Raw genomic sequence first — 14,403 nt, 5'->3', positions numbered from 1 at the left:
ATCTACTGAAAGCATGGACAAGAGAGGAAGCGAGGAGTATGACGGACGACCCCCTGTTTAAAATAGAGTTGATCCGGTGATACGGCAAGGCTCAGAACACTAACTGCTGGGTGATGTCAAGCAACTATCAGTGACCTTCCACCCATTCACCTGCCCGCTATCCATTCACCTACCCACCATCAGTTCATCCACCCACCATCCATGCACTTACCCACCACCAGTTTACCAACCCACATCTACTCATCTGCCCACTGCCTTATTCACCCACCACCCACTCACCTATCCGCCACCCATTCCCTATTCGTTTGCCAACCCACTATTCCTTCACCTACACCGTCCATCACCTACACATCAATCTATGCATCTATCCATCCACCCTTTAATGAAACCGTTTTCCCACATCTACTCCCATCCACACATCCACCAACCCACTCCAGTACCCATTCATCCACTAACCTACCCCAACCATCTTCATCCACTGATCCATCTGTCCACCAATCTACCCATTCATCTGTCCAACCATGATCCATTCCTCCCTCCACTGACCCAGTGAACCATCTACCACTCTCATCCACCCAGAAATCCACTCATCTTCATCCATTCTCACTCATCCACTTGCCCATCCACCTCCCTGTCGTCCACCCACCCACTCAGACCAAACATCCATCGAGTCACCACCCTTCCCTGCCATCCTCTCACCCATCTGTCCTCCACAGCAGCACCCTCTCTCTCTCAGGAGGAAACCCACCAAGACAGAGGGCTCCAGGGCTGTCCCTGGGAGAAATGGGTGGAGAGTGAGTGGTGCTCCAGAGTCTGCACTCACTCCGATGCGGGTGGGAGCGTAAAGGAGTTCACCTTTCCATTTCTTGTCCCCAGATTGGCCTTTCCTGATGGACCTTTCCTAGTGTGACATCCTATATGGCTGCAGGACCCCAGCCCTGCCTCACCGTACCAGTTCCCCTCCTCCATGACCACTTCTCGCACACTCATTTGGTACTGAAAAAATGGATTTTCAGTCGCTGGCTTGATCATGGGGCTGAATATAAAAGAACTACGCATGAAATGAAAATTGTGGCCCTTAAGCACATATTCTTGTAGAACAGCATTACCTCAATTAAAAAAAAGTTTAAAATATACAGAGATTTGACCTTGAAAAAACAATACATTCCTACTTCTATCCCCAAAATGGTGGGAAAGCCTCAACTTCATCTGTCCCTGCCTCTCGCCTTCCTTCACCCCCATTCACAGGAGCGACAGAGAGCAGAACACATCTGCTCGGATGTTCCCAAGTGCGCCCAGCACCCCGACACTCGACAGCCACACGTCTGGGGATAAAGGCACAGGAATGCACCCCAACTCCCCGCAACTGTGCAGAGAGCAGAGCAGGGAGTGGGCAGAGCCGAAGAGGAAGCAGGAACAAAAACAGGAAAGTTGCTTTTCTGTTCATTTCACCTCCAAGTGGAATTATTGATTTTCATACTTTATTTTCACTCGGGCTTACTTGAGCGACAGCTGCTGCTCAGGTAGCGGGTGCCATGAGGAGAAATGAGATTCTGGTAATTAAGGATCCGAGCCTGGGTCGCAGGGACCGGGGGGATTAGGCCGCTCGCTGGAGTGAGCCAGGGGTTCTCAGGGGATTAGGCCGCCGACTCAATCATTTCTTCCCGTTTCTAAAATTGCACTTCAGTTCTCAGAGATGCTCAGGATCCGGCCCATTGGCTCCAGAAAAAAACTTCATTACCCACAGTCGTCATGGCGGGCAGAGACGCTGCGCGAACGTGTCCTCCTCAGCCAGGCTGGGCCGCATCTGGAGGGCAGGGCTCAGGGTCGGAGACCGGATGGGGGGAAGACCCCAGTGCCGGCCTTGCCTTCTTCCCAGAGCAGTTGTGGGCACCGGGGGGGACCATCTCGCAGCAACAGGACACATTTGGACCCATTTGCTACCCGGGAGTCTCAGTGAAAATGGGCTCGGGCCAGCTCTGGACAGGCGGGAGCTGCCAGCAACGGTGGGTGACAGGTGCCCGATCAGGAGGACTGAACACAATGGCCTGGGCCCTGGAAGGGGCAGCTCACCTCCTGCCACCCCCAGGACTCAGCCCCGTTCTGGGCGGAAACTGGTGCACAATGGCAGCATGCCTGGTCCCCACTCATTTCACGGAATGTCACCAAGCCTAAGTCCAGGCCAGAAGAAAAGCAAGAAAATGCCGAGTGACAGCCCGCCTGAGCACGTGCAGGGCCCACAGGCCAGCCCTGGCCACAGACACATGTTCCTGCGGCCAGGGACGCAGACCGCAGACAGGACCCTCCGGGGTGGCAGCCCCTTGCTCAACCGTCTCCATCTCCCCTGACTCAGACTCCCCCAAGTGCCTGGGGGCTCTGGGAGCACTGTCACACAGTGGTTGGGTTGGTGGGCAGCTGACCAGCCCCTGACCAGAGGCCCTGATGAGGCTCCTATGGCCACATCCCAGGGAGGGCCAGGAGCACCATGCCACCCCCCACCCCCACCCCCGGCGCTCAGGCCTCCAGTGGACAGAGCAAGGGATTCCACTCGCTGGGGAGACGCCACCTGCAGAGCGGCTTCTCCAGGGCCCTTCCCGGCTGCCCCGCCTCCTGCCGGCCCTCTCGCCGCACACCCTGAGCGGCTGTCTCTGATTCACTCTGAGTTTGCCTTTGTTTGCACGCCCATCCCAGACCCAGGCCCCGCGCCCACCCCCAGCTGCCCGGCTTTGTTCCGTGTTTACGCCGGGAGGACCGTGGCCTGCTGACACTCCTCCCAGCCTCGGCGGCTCAGTCTGTTCTGCAGGCTGCGCAGCCATCTGGACTCCACCGCAAAGGTTGGACGTGGTTTTAGGCAAGATTTCCACGCGATCTGAGAGGGGAGGTTTGCACGCATCACCGTCTTCCGAGGTTGAGGTCAGATTTTCCTCCCTGTCAGTTGCAAAACAAAGCAAAAAATGAAAAACCATGACAAACGGAGGGAGCAAAGGATGAAGAGACGCTTCTGCGGAGGAAGCTTTGTCAAAGGCAGTGGAGTACAAACAAAATAAATTAGGTTTGGTTTTATCAGAAGTGGGACAGCCTCCCGTTGGAAGAATAGCTTGTGTGGCATTTCTGGGCCTTCCCATGAAGAACCTCAGAAGGCAGCGGCAAAGGCCAGAGCAACAGCACAGTGGGGAGGGCACTTGCCTCACAAACAGCTGACCCAGCTTGGGTCTCTGGCCTCCCACATGGACCCTCAAGCACCGCTAAGAGTCATTCCTGAGTGCAAAGCCCGAACATCTCCGGGTGTGGCCCAAAAACCAAAAGAATAAAAATAAAAACAAGACAACGGCAGAGTGAGCGCGGCTCTGATAGGCAGGATCTGCTCCCAGGTGTGTGGCGCGGTGGCCCTCCCCCAAAGGGTCCGCCCACCCTGCCCACCCAACTTTGCACAGCCCCATGCTCCGGCTAAAGATCAGCCTTTGTGGCATGCTTGCCCTCGGGGCTGGGCTTCTGTCACAAGCCACGGAGGGGCTAGGTCAAGTGGGGGACATGGTGCAGAGCCAGAGTTGCTCCCCCCGGAGCAAGGCCTGTGAGCCACCCTGAGGCACTGTCCCACCCGGCAGATGTGCTCCCTCTCCCACTTCACCTGGGCGCAGAGTTTGGCACTGTCCCACCGGCAGATGTGCTCCCTCTCCCGCTCCACCTGGGCGCAGAGTTTGGCACTGTCCCGCCCGGCAGATGTGCCCCCTCTCCCGCTCCACCTGGGCACAGAGTTTGGCACTGTCCCGCCCGGCAGATGTGGCTCCCTCTCCCGCTCCACTTGGGCGCAGTTTGGCTCTGAGGTAACGCTGTCTGGGGGCAGCTCTCCGAAGCCCTTTCTGGGGGGTCCTTTCTCATTCTGCTCACCTCCAACACCTGTGATGAGCTCAGCCTTCGTCTGTTCCGTGCATGCTCCGGCCCCCAGTCTCTGAGGAGCACCACCTTCCCGCCACAGAAAAGCCACATCACAGTGCTCCGTGGGCATGGAGCAACTTGGTCCCTGAGTCACAGGCAGCAAGACATAGGTGCCAGGTAGGAGGCAGTCTGAGCAGAAGCTGGAGCAATGTACAGTCCAGGTGGGATCTCCTGGGTAAACTGAGGCAGGCTGCATGCACACTGTCCTCCGTACTGCATGCACAGAACCATGCTGTGTGCTGGATGACCCCACGCGGGTCATGCCTGTCCACAGCTGGGAGTAGATGCTGATCCTGCCCCAGGCAGATGTGCCCCTGGGCCCTGAGAGCTCGGCCTCCCTCCTGCGAGTCTCTGCAGGCCCCCGGAGAGGCGTGCCTTGGGGACCAGGAGCTCACGGAGCAGAGGGCTCAGACTTCGCCGGAGACCGGGGCTTTTCCTCTCCTGGGCTCAAAGAGCGTCCCCTCGGGCGCCTGGAACCCAGCAGAGGGAAGGAGAGCGAGGACGAACTCGGGCTGCGGGAGGTGAGCCCCTGTCTGCTGCCAGGCCTTTAGCACAGGGCTCCTGCCCCTCGTTCTGGCCAGGCCACCCTGCGCTCCTCTCTGTCCCCCCCAGACCCAGTGGTTTTAGATTCCTGCCTGACTTAGCCTGGCACCACGTCTCGGGGAAGGTGACCAGTGTCTCAGCGCAGGCTTCCCTCTCTGTAAACACTGACTGGTGCTTCATTACATGTCGATGGCTGTGTGCATGGACAGGGGAGGGTCACAGGACAGCTGCCCTGCAGGGAACAGAAGGTGGGGTGATGCCATGGGTGGCAGGGTGGTTGGATGGATGAATGGAGGAGAAGAGGGGTGGACAGTTAGGTGGAGAGGAAGAAATTAAAATCACAAACAGTAACACTGTTTGTATCAACATTTCTAAACTACAATAAAATGTTGTAGAAGAAAAGAAGGAAGTATTCAAGAATGAACAAGCAGGAGAAAGAAGGGAAGCGGCATAAACAATCCTAATAAAAGGAAAGGCTTCGTGCTAGCTGCCAACATTGAAGAATCACAGGCAACATGGCTATACACCTCACAAAATCAGAAAAAGAAGAAGTGAGCTAGTGTATTTGCCTCGCACGCCGTTTGATCTCAGCATCCCACAAGGTCCCATCGCCCAAAAACAAAGGAGAGAAAGAAAAAAGGAAAAAAAGAAAGACTAAGGCCAAATTTAGAAGAAAGAAGGAATACAGACCAGCATTGAAATGACTCACAAAGAGATGAGAAAGACAATAGAAGAACTAACCAAAAGTTGTCTTTTTGTTTGGTGGATTTTTTGTTTTATTTTGGGGCCACGTTTCGCAGTGTTCAGAGTTTATTCCTGGATCTGTGCTTAAGAGTCACTCCTGGTGCTCAGGGACAGATGTGGTGTTATCTCTCCAGCCCCAGCCACAAGCTATCCTTTTGAAAAGATAAAATCAATAACCTTTAGTTAAACTTGGGTCTGAGGGAGGCAAAAAAAAAAACCCTTTCTATTTTTTTTTCTAATTTTGGTCAATTAAGAATTGAACAAAATTGCGGAAGTGAATTTAACAAAATCTGGGGAGTAAACAGCTTTCTTCCAGAAAGAAGAGCATTTTCCACTGAGAAGATTTTTCTGTGGGTGCACGACATGGTTCGTCTTGTTTACATCTTTTCAAATCCAGATGAACTCAAACAACCATAAATCAACCCAAACAGAGGGGCTCATCTGTTATCAAGCTTGTATTAGCACACTAATGAGAATTTAAAGATTCTAATTAAACCCAGATGCAAAATATCTTCCTGAGTACATCAGGAAGCACCCGCTTAACAAAAACAGAACGCTTACATTTTTGTAACGCAGCTTTAGTTTGTTTTCCCCACTTCTGTCCCATTTGGAAGTCCAGTGTTGAAGGAGTAACCAGTGCCGGCGCTCCAGCCTCGGTCAGCGGGGCCCTGTCTCCAGCCTCCCCAGGGGGCAGCCCTCAGACGGCGTGTCTGACGGCGTGGCCAGGGCCTCCCTGCTGGACTCTCGGGAGACAAGGCCTCACAGAGCTGCTGGACAGAGCTGCGGGCAGTTTCTGCATGGGACACTAGCCCCAGCTCAGGGTCTGCTCGTAGTGTCTCGCACAGACACAAGCCCAGGGCAGGCTCTCAGGAGCCCAAGGGTGCCAAGGCAGCCTCAAGGCCCCGTCAGGACGCGGCCGCTCTGCCTCCACCGGGACACTCGGTGCATGGCTCCACTCCCACCCGGACCCAAGGGAACAACACCCCATTTCAGACGTCCCCCCACAGGTGCCCAGAGAAAGGACTAGGACCACTGGGCCCTGAACTGGTACCACTGAGTCCTGGACTGCAGTCTGACCCCTGAAGAAGCCTCATGAAGACCTCCCAGGAAGGGGCCCGGGGCAGCCAAGCCCTCCCAGCTGGGCTCGGCCCTCACTCGACCCTGGGTCCCGCCACACACCTCGATGTGCTACAACACAAAGTGGTGACGGTCACAGGCCTTCCATCAGTCTGCCCCTGTATGCAAATCTAACCTTTCTGATATTTCAGCATTATGAACCCAAAGACCGGGTTTCAAGGGGAAATATTTACTGAGGACTTGCTTCATCCTAATCTATTGATTTTAATATTCCTCTCACTTTGGCTGAATGTCAACTTGACCCTGAGGACCATAACTGCAAATCTGAACACATTTTATTTGTTGATACCACTTGAAGCTGTACTGTAGAGACTCTCGTGCTCTAGCTGAAGTTTATCTTTCCTAGCTGGAGCCACAATGCACAGCCCCAAGATGGGTGGTGGCCCTGGCAACAGGCCATGTGGCCCGAGCAATAGGCAGTGTAGCCCTGGGGACAGGCAGCGTAGCATGTAGCACCAGGGGTAGGCCATGTGAGCCCCGGGACAGACAGCGTGGCCCTGGGAACAGGCAGTGTGGCCCTGGGAACAGGCAGCGTGGCCCTGGGAACAGGCAGTGTGGCCCTGGGAACAGGCCATATGGTCCTGGGAACAGGCAGTGTGGCTCCAGGGAAAGGCAATGAGGCCCTGGGAACAGGCAGTGTGGCCCTGGGAACAGGCCGTGTGAGCCCCGGGACAGGCAGCGTGGCCCTGGGGACACGCAGTTTGGCCCTGGAAATAGACAGTGTGGCCCTGGGAACAGGCAGTGTGGCCCTGGGAATAGGCAGTGTGGCCCTGGGGACAGGCAGTGTGGCCCTGGGAACAGACAGTGTGGCCCTGGGAACAGGCAGTGTGGCCCTGGGAATAGGCAGTGTGGCCCTGGGAATAGGCAATGAGGCCCTGGGAATAGGCAGTATGGCCCTGGGAATAGGCAGTGTGGCCCTGGGAACAGACAGTGTGGCCCTGGGAATAGGCAGTGTGGCCCTGGGAATAGGCAATGAGGCCCTGGGGACGGGCAGTGTGGTCCCGGGCACAGGTAGTGTGTCGGCACCAGATCTTGCAGTGTGGCCCCTCCTGGTGCCCAGACCTGAGCACTCTGCCAGCTGCAACACGGGGTCCAAGGCCAGAGAGCAGGGATCGACTGGCTCAAGGCAGGAAGCGAGCACACATCTGTGCAGATGCTGAGCCCAACACCCTGTGGCTCTGATTGTTGCTGCTCCGTGCCCCCCAAATGCCACACTGAACAATTTGAGCCAGCAGGTGCTGTGGCCAGGCAGGCGGCCCAGCTGGGCCCAGGACATGTGGCAGTGCACTGTGGATGGACCTGCCATGACGGGCCCTTTGCGGATGGACCGACTATGGACAGACCCGCTGTGCGCAGACCGGCTCAAGCAGGGCCCAGGGCCTGAGGGAAGCAGGGTGGAGAGTACCTCATGTTCATTGCTTGATGACATCTGTCCTAAGGGCCACAGTCCCATCAGTGCTCAGAGCAGCAAAGCACGTCTTGAGCAGGCAGAGTCAGACCTTGGACGTTCAGATCCTCCCCTGACAGAGATACAGTGCCGTGAATTTCAAAACACCAGTGCCATGCATCAGAGAAACAGGTCAAGCAATCCCAAATGTGCATGAAACCACAAAAGACAATACAGGGAAGCAATCTGGAGAAAGAACAAAGATGTTAGTATCCAACTCCAGATTTCAAGCCATATTATAAAGCTACAGTCATCAAAACAATGTGGTATCGCTATAAAATGGCATCAGACACAGAGACCCAAAGAACAGAATGGAGAACCCAGAATAATCCCACACATATATGGAGATTCCAAATTAAGCCCTTACATATCTGGTCAATTAATCACCACAAATGACCCAGAATTCACTGTGGGGAATGGACAGTCTCTTCATAGAAGGTGCTGGAAAAACTGGACAGCCGCATGCAAAAGAAAGACAAACCCTATCTCACCCCACAAACAGAAACTAACTCAAATAGCCTGAAGATTTGAAATATGGAACCTGCAACTCTGAAACCCTTCAGAGAAAACTCCTCCATGTCAGTCCTGGAGAACGGTGTTTTGGACCTAACTGCAGAAGCCCAGACACTACAAAGCAAAACAAACAACTTTGACCACATTGAATAAAAAAACCCTGTGCAGTCAAGAAAATCCTTCCCAGGATGAAAAGGAATCTCCTGAGTGGAGGAAATCATTACAGATGGTGGGACCAGAGCGATAGTACAGTGGGTAGGGCATTTGCCTTGCACACAGCCAACCTGGGTTCAATCCCCGGCATTCCATATGGCCCCCTGAGCACCGCCAGGAGTAATTCCTAAGTGCAGAGCCAGGAGTAACCCCTGAGCATCCCCTCATGTGACCCAAAAAGAAAAAAATTACAGACCACCTACCTAACCGGATTCCTATCCAATACCCGTAATAAATGCCTACACCTTGGTCGCAAGGGAAATGCAGCATGCAACTACAGTGGGGGGTTCCCCCTCCCAGGATTTTACCCCGAAAACAGGGCAGGGAGCGAGATACAGGAGAGGGACTGTGAACCTGTGACCGGGCGAGAGGTAGACTCCACTGAAAGGATCATGGACATGCAAAGAGGCAGCTGCCCCTGGAGAGCCCAGAGCGCCGCGCAGCACTCACTGCTGTCACACGCACACAGTAGTGCAGGCAGCAGGTCCCACACCCCCAGGGCCAGGTTATAGAGTTTCCTCTGCTCCCCAGGACCCGAGAGCTGGGAGTCAAAGCAGCGTGGAAGTACAGCGGTCTGGTCCCAAGGTTCGAGCACAAGGCAGGAACAGAGCTTGCACGTGCTCATGTCTCTGTGCATGTGCATTTTATTTGTGCATATGTAACATATATGCTTGTTTCTGTGTGTACATTTGTGTGCAAGTGGTGCCTCTGTGTGTCCATGTGCAGGAAGGGGACAAGAGCGAGCGTGCAGGGCCATAGGAAGAGGTTTGGCGGGTGGAAGTGGCTCTACAGCTAAGAGGCAGACAGGAAGGCGGACCGTAACCCGGATGTAGGCGCTCTGGGCTCCTGCAGGGAGGACAGACCCGGCGGGAAGCCTTTCCCCGCCCTGGGACCCTTTGCTTCACCCCAGGCGGCCACGCTGCACCTGCAATAACGACACCAGAGGGCGTCTCTGAGGCAGTCGGGTGAGATGGACAGCGGCGGGTGCGAGGAGGCGGAGTCGGGCGCAGTGGGCGGAGTTGGCGCGGTGGGCGTGGGCGGGGCCAGAAGAGGGGCGGGGTCGACGCGGGCAGGTTCCTGGGCGCACTCTTATCAGTGTGCAGAGTCTACGCTGGCAGGAGCAGTGGGCGCGGTACGGGCGGGCTCTGGTGGTGGGCGCGGTCGGAGATGGGCGGGCTCTGGTGGTGGGCGCGGTCGGAGATGGGCGGGCTCTGGTGGTGGGCGCGGTCGGAGATGGGCGGGTTCTGGTGGTGGGCGCGGTCGGAGATGGGCGGGCTCTGGTGGTGGGCGCGGTCGGAGATGGGCGGGCTCTGGTGGTGGGCGCGGTCGGAGATGGGCGGGTTCTGGTGGTGGGCGCGGTCGGAGATGGGCGGGCTCTGGTGGTGGGCGCGGTCGGAGATGGGCGGGCTCTGGTGGTGGGCGCGGTCGGAAATGGGCGGGCACTGGTGGTGGGCGCGGTCAGAGATGGGCGGGGAGTGAGCGGTGGGCGTGGTCTTTTATGTGGGCGTGGCCGAGGTGGGCGGGGCTGTGGAGGGCTCGTGGGCGGGGTCTGAGCGGCGGCGGGGTCACACGGTGCTTGTGTTGGCAGGAGCAGTGGGGCGTGGCCTGATCTGTGGGCGGGGCCTAGGTGGGCGGGGTCTGCGGACGGCTCGTGGGCGGGGTCTGAGCAGCGGCGGGGTCACGCTCGTGTCTTTCAGGAATTCGGCGACTCCGTGGCGCAGCTGGTCGCGCAGAAGTTCCGCGAGGTGACCAGGGGCCTAGCGTCGGGGCACGGCCGCCACAAAGCGCTGGCGGGGATTGTCATGAGCAGAGGTGAGGCTGCTCCCGGGCGTCGCCAGAGAAGATGCGCGCGGCCCGCGCGGGAACCCGGGTCCCTGCAGGCACAGACGCAGGGGTGTCCGGGCGGAGAAGGGTGTCCCGGCCCTGCGGGGGCGCCCAGCGTGTCCCCCACCCCCGGCACAGGGACGGGAGGGATCTCCTTCCGCCTGGAAAGGACGGACAGGACCTGAGATCTGATGGAGCAGAGCCCGAGAAGAGCCCCCACTTGTCCGGGGGCGCAGGGCAGCCCGGGAGCCCAGAGTCCGAGTCCCGCCTGCCCGGGCGCCCGCAGTCTGGCCACCCTGCCCGCAAAGCCTAACTGCCGCGGATCTGACCCCGTGGGAATGTTCCGGGCTGCCGCAGTGCTTGCAGCAGCCGAGGTAGGGTGGACTGTGACTCGGGTGTGACCACGACGTGACAGGTCAGGATGGGGGGTTGCCATGAGCACTGACCCCCACGAAGATGGGGGACGGCGCCGAGGGCCAGTGTCCCTGCAGTAGCCCCGCAAGGCATGCTGTGAGCTCATGGAGTACCAGGTCTGCGCCCAGGAGCACCTGTTCCCCACTGCTGAGCCTCAGCCCCATGTCCTGGGGGAGGAGGACGAGGAGAAAGAGGAAGGGGGAGGAAGAAAGAAGGGGGATGGGAGGAAGGGAAGGAGAGAGGGCGGAAGGGAGGGAGGGGGCAGGCAGGCGTTCCTAGAATACCCCTAAAAGCTGCCAGAAGACATGTGCCTAGAATTCTGTGCATACTTATCTGCCCCCGTGGGCGAATTTCTCCAGGAAAGAGTCTTTACAAGGCGGAGCTCCACTAACTAGTGAATTGTGAACATTGAAGAGTAATTGCTGAAATTTTTCCTGTTATAAAGAGGAGATTTAATAAACATATTGATTAAAAAGAAATTAGGGAAGAAGTGTATAAAATTCTAATAGAAATTTTTGAACGTCCCTCTACTTCACATTGCCTCGTCATTTTATCTTATCTCTGGCTCAGTGATTCCAGAGACTACGTGTGAGGACTGATACGTCTTGTCCTGGTTGAGAGAGATTTCAGTGCTGTGTCCTGTGAAGACATGATCCCAGAATGTTTAGGGGTGCCCTTTGTCCTAAACAGCACACAGAGCCTGCCATGTGTGATCCTGGGGGTAGCCCTCAGACAAACGTCATCATGAGCAGTCCAGTCTGAATTTCTGGGGGATGCCAGGTCTGGGTAGCACTGCCCTCCTCACAGCTATACCCAGACCAGCACCTCCAGTTGGCATTGCCTTCCTTCCTGGGCAGGTGCCAAGTACTGTTTCAGGGTAAGCACCTGCAGACTGGCCCTCCTGTCTGGGGACAGGTCTATCTCCTGCTATTCTGTGGCATTTGAGACTTCAGCCCTGGCCTCCTGTTCTCCAACTGTCTCGTGAAGACTCACCTCCGTCCCTGCTGCGCTCACTAACAGAGGGGCCTCCCTGCTTCCCCATTCTACCTTCACTTCATGTGCTCTTTCAAGAGCATGTACCACAGGGGACGCCTCCTGAACAAGGGGCCTGGGGTTTGCACAGAATGTGTGCCTCTGGGGCCTGCACAGAGGGGTATGCTGGGGTGGGAGCCAACCTGTGCAGGTGCCATGTGCAGGTGCCATGTGCTGGAACCATGTGCAGGGACCATGTACAGGGGACTGTGTGCAGGGACCATTGCAGGAGCCGTGTGCAGGGACCATGTGCAAGGAACACTGCAGGGGGCCTTGTGTAGGAACCAAACACAGGGGCTGTGTGCAGGGTCGTTTGGGTGGCCCTGCAGGTCTCGGGCTGCGGCCATGCAGAGTATTGGAGGCAGAGTCTCTTGGTCCTGGTGAATCCATCCAGGTGATGCCCTGCGTGGCCCAGAGTGGGGACAGGGAGAAGTCCAGCTTAGCTCTTCTGTGGGGATGTGGCCCATTCGTTCATCTTGGCGCTCACGTTCCTGTAGGAAGCACGGATGGACCAGGGCAATGGTCCAGAGGGACAATCTGGGGAGCAGTGCCAAAGACTCAAAGAGCACCCAGGGCGGGCATGTCTGAACCCCTGGGTGAGGAAGAGCAGGCATCTGGGAAGGTGTGTACCAACCCATGCTATGGCATAGCTCATCCTCCCTGGTACCCCCAAGGAACACAGCAAGGTGGCGCAGGGTGTCATAGAGCTCTGAGAGCCCAGTGCTCACTGTTGCTGAAACTGGCAGCTCATGGCGAGGAGTGACTGGGCCCTGATTCCACATTAGTCTCAGAGAGGCGTGGATGCACCGTGTGCAGCTCCACGTAAGAACATCCCGGAAGCAGTGGTGTCGGTTGGGGTACACACCCAGCTATCACACCTGCAGCCTGGGTGCGCCCCCAGCAACACTCCCCAGAGGAATTCCAGGCAGGCTGCTCTGACTCAGTCACGCATGGTCCCATGCGTGAGCCTGAACGCTGGCCCATGTTCACAGAGCTGTTTGTATTTTTGCCCACAGAACTATTTTAATTCACCTATCCCCATTCTGTCCAAGTACCTACATTTTTAATCTCTAGTTCTTCTTATCTGAGTGAGGGCTAAGATATTAGAAATTGAAAGTCTTCACTTTCCTTGCCTTTTTTACTACCTTTAATGACGCCTAACTGTGCTGAGATGCACAAATTCTTATGCATTTGAATTTAATGATTTACTTAACAATTTTAGGGCCATGGCTGTGGCTCAGCAGTCAGGAAATTGCCTTGCAGGTGTAAGGCCCTGGGTTCAATCCCCAGCTTTGCAGAAAGAGTAATAAAATAAGCTGCCTTGCCATGCAGCAATGCTTTCACTTTTTTGCTTTGTCTTTGGGCCAGCAGTGCTCAGGACTTACTCCTGGCTCTGTGCTCAGGAGTCTGGAGGGGACGGGAGATGCCCACGATCAAATCCTGGCAGGCGTGTACAAGGCAAGCGCCTACCTGTTGTACAATTGTTCAGGACCCCAGTGCTTTCACTTTTAAGTATTTGGCTTAACTTTTACTGATGTGGAATTTGAACCAGTGTGAAGCCTTTGTGGGCCATGTCTGAAACCCCTGCACCACCACATCCCTCAGGGATGTCCAAATTCAGATGTTCTTGCTCAGTCCCCACGGCCTCGATGGCTCCCGTGCTGGACTTCAGGCTTCCCAGCCCTCACTAGCATCTGCTCGTGTGGTTTAGAAACAGAAGAATGTTGTGAGCCTGGAGCTGGGCCTCCTGGAGCACGTGGCTGGCTTCAGTCAGCTCAGGGTGATGGAGCTCACGGCTTCCTGGCATCAAGACCCCCAGTTGCTAGTGCACACGTTCTGTCTCTTAGCTTTTCGTTGGTTAGACTTCTGGTTCACTGCTTGAATTGACTGTTGCACCCTTGCCTGCGCCTGCCGGGATTTGCGTGTGGGACATGCTGGTCTCGGGGAATGACTTCGCGTCGCTCTATTCCCAGCAGGTTCTAGCCAGGCTCAGTCAAGCAGTCCCCTTACGGTGAGCTCACTCACAGAAACAGTAGCTGCTTCTGTCCAGCTGTTCCAGCTCTAGTTCTCCCTCTCCCGTTGGTTGAAGCTTCAAGTCAGCAAGTCCCCATGTGGCAGGCCACCAGCAGGGTGCCCAAGAGCTTCAAGGAGCCGTGGCACCCACTTTGCAGTGTTGTTGAAAGCACAGACTGGGGTTTCTTGGCTGACTTCTCTGTGGTGATCAGCGTCTTTCTATCTCACTAGCTTTCTGTGTGTTTGGACGAGCGCAGCCTGAGGGAAACCCATGTTCCATCCCTTTGGGCGTGGGCAGCCCCGGTGGCTTCATCTCTGTCTGGGGCCTGTGCTGCAACCTCGTGTGGGATGGGAATACTGAGGATTTCAGGGCGAAGTGTATGGAAGGGCCCCACCTCAGTGCACTCCAGAGCACCCTCACTGAAGGTCTGCAGAATCTCCTGCGAGTGACTAGGTCCCCAGAGTGGGCAACAAATCCCCTGGGTGTGTTTCTGTCCAGTTATGGACATCGCTGGTCTCCCTCCTGCAGCGCCCCCTCTTACTGCCCAGCTTAGAGCACCCATTACGGGAGGGAGGCAGCAGCCACC

The 14,403-nt window shown here is 56.3% G+C and overlaps 2 protein-coding genes across 3 annotated transcripts in view; both read left to right on the top strand.

Moving 5' to 3' along the window:
* IDI1 (isopentenyl-diphosphate delta isomerase 1) overlaps positions 1 to 14,403 on the top strand; it is a 129,851-nt gene that overhangs the window by 17,990 nt on the left and 97,458 nt on the right. The window lies entirely within an intron of this gene.
* ADARB2 (adenosine deaminase RNA specific B2 (inactive)) overlaps positions 1 to 14,403 on the top strand; it is a 134,118-nt gene that overhangs the window by 103,339 nt on the left and 16,376 nt on the right. For both annotated transcript variants that reach the window (XM_055137845.1, XM_055137847.1), the window contains exon 4: positions 10,231 to 10,345. In XM_055137845.1, the coding sequence (XP_054993820.1) occupies positions 10,231 to 10,345 (115 nt within the window). The remainder of the gene's footprint in view (positions 1 to 10,230; positions 10,346 to 14,403) is intronic.

Source organism: Sorex araneus, chromosome 5, assembly GCF_027595985.1.
Source record: "Sorex araneus isolate mSorAra2 chromosome 5, mSorAra2.pri, whole genome shotgun sequence".
Taxonomy (NCBI): Eukaryota; Metazoa; Chordata; class Mammalia; order Eulipotyphla; family Soricidae; genus Sorex; species Sorex araneus.
Note: the sequence above shows the minus strand (reverse complement) of the source record. Positions and strands in the feature narration are given on the sequence as shown.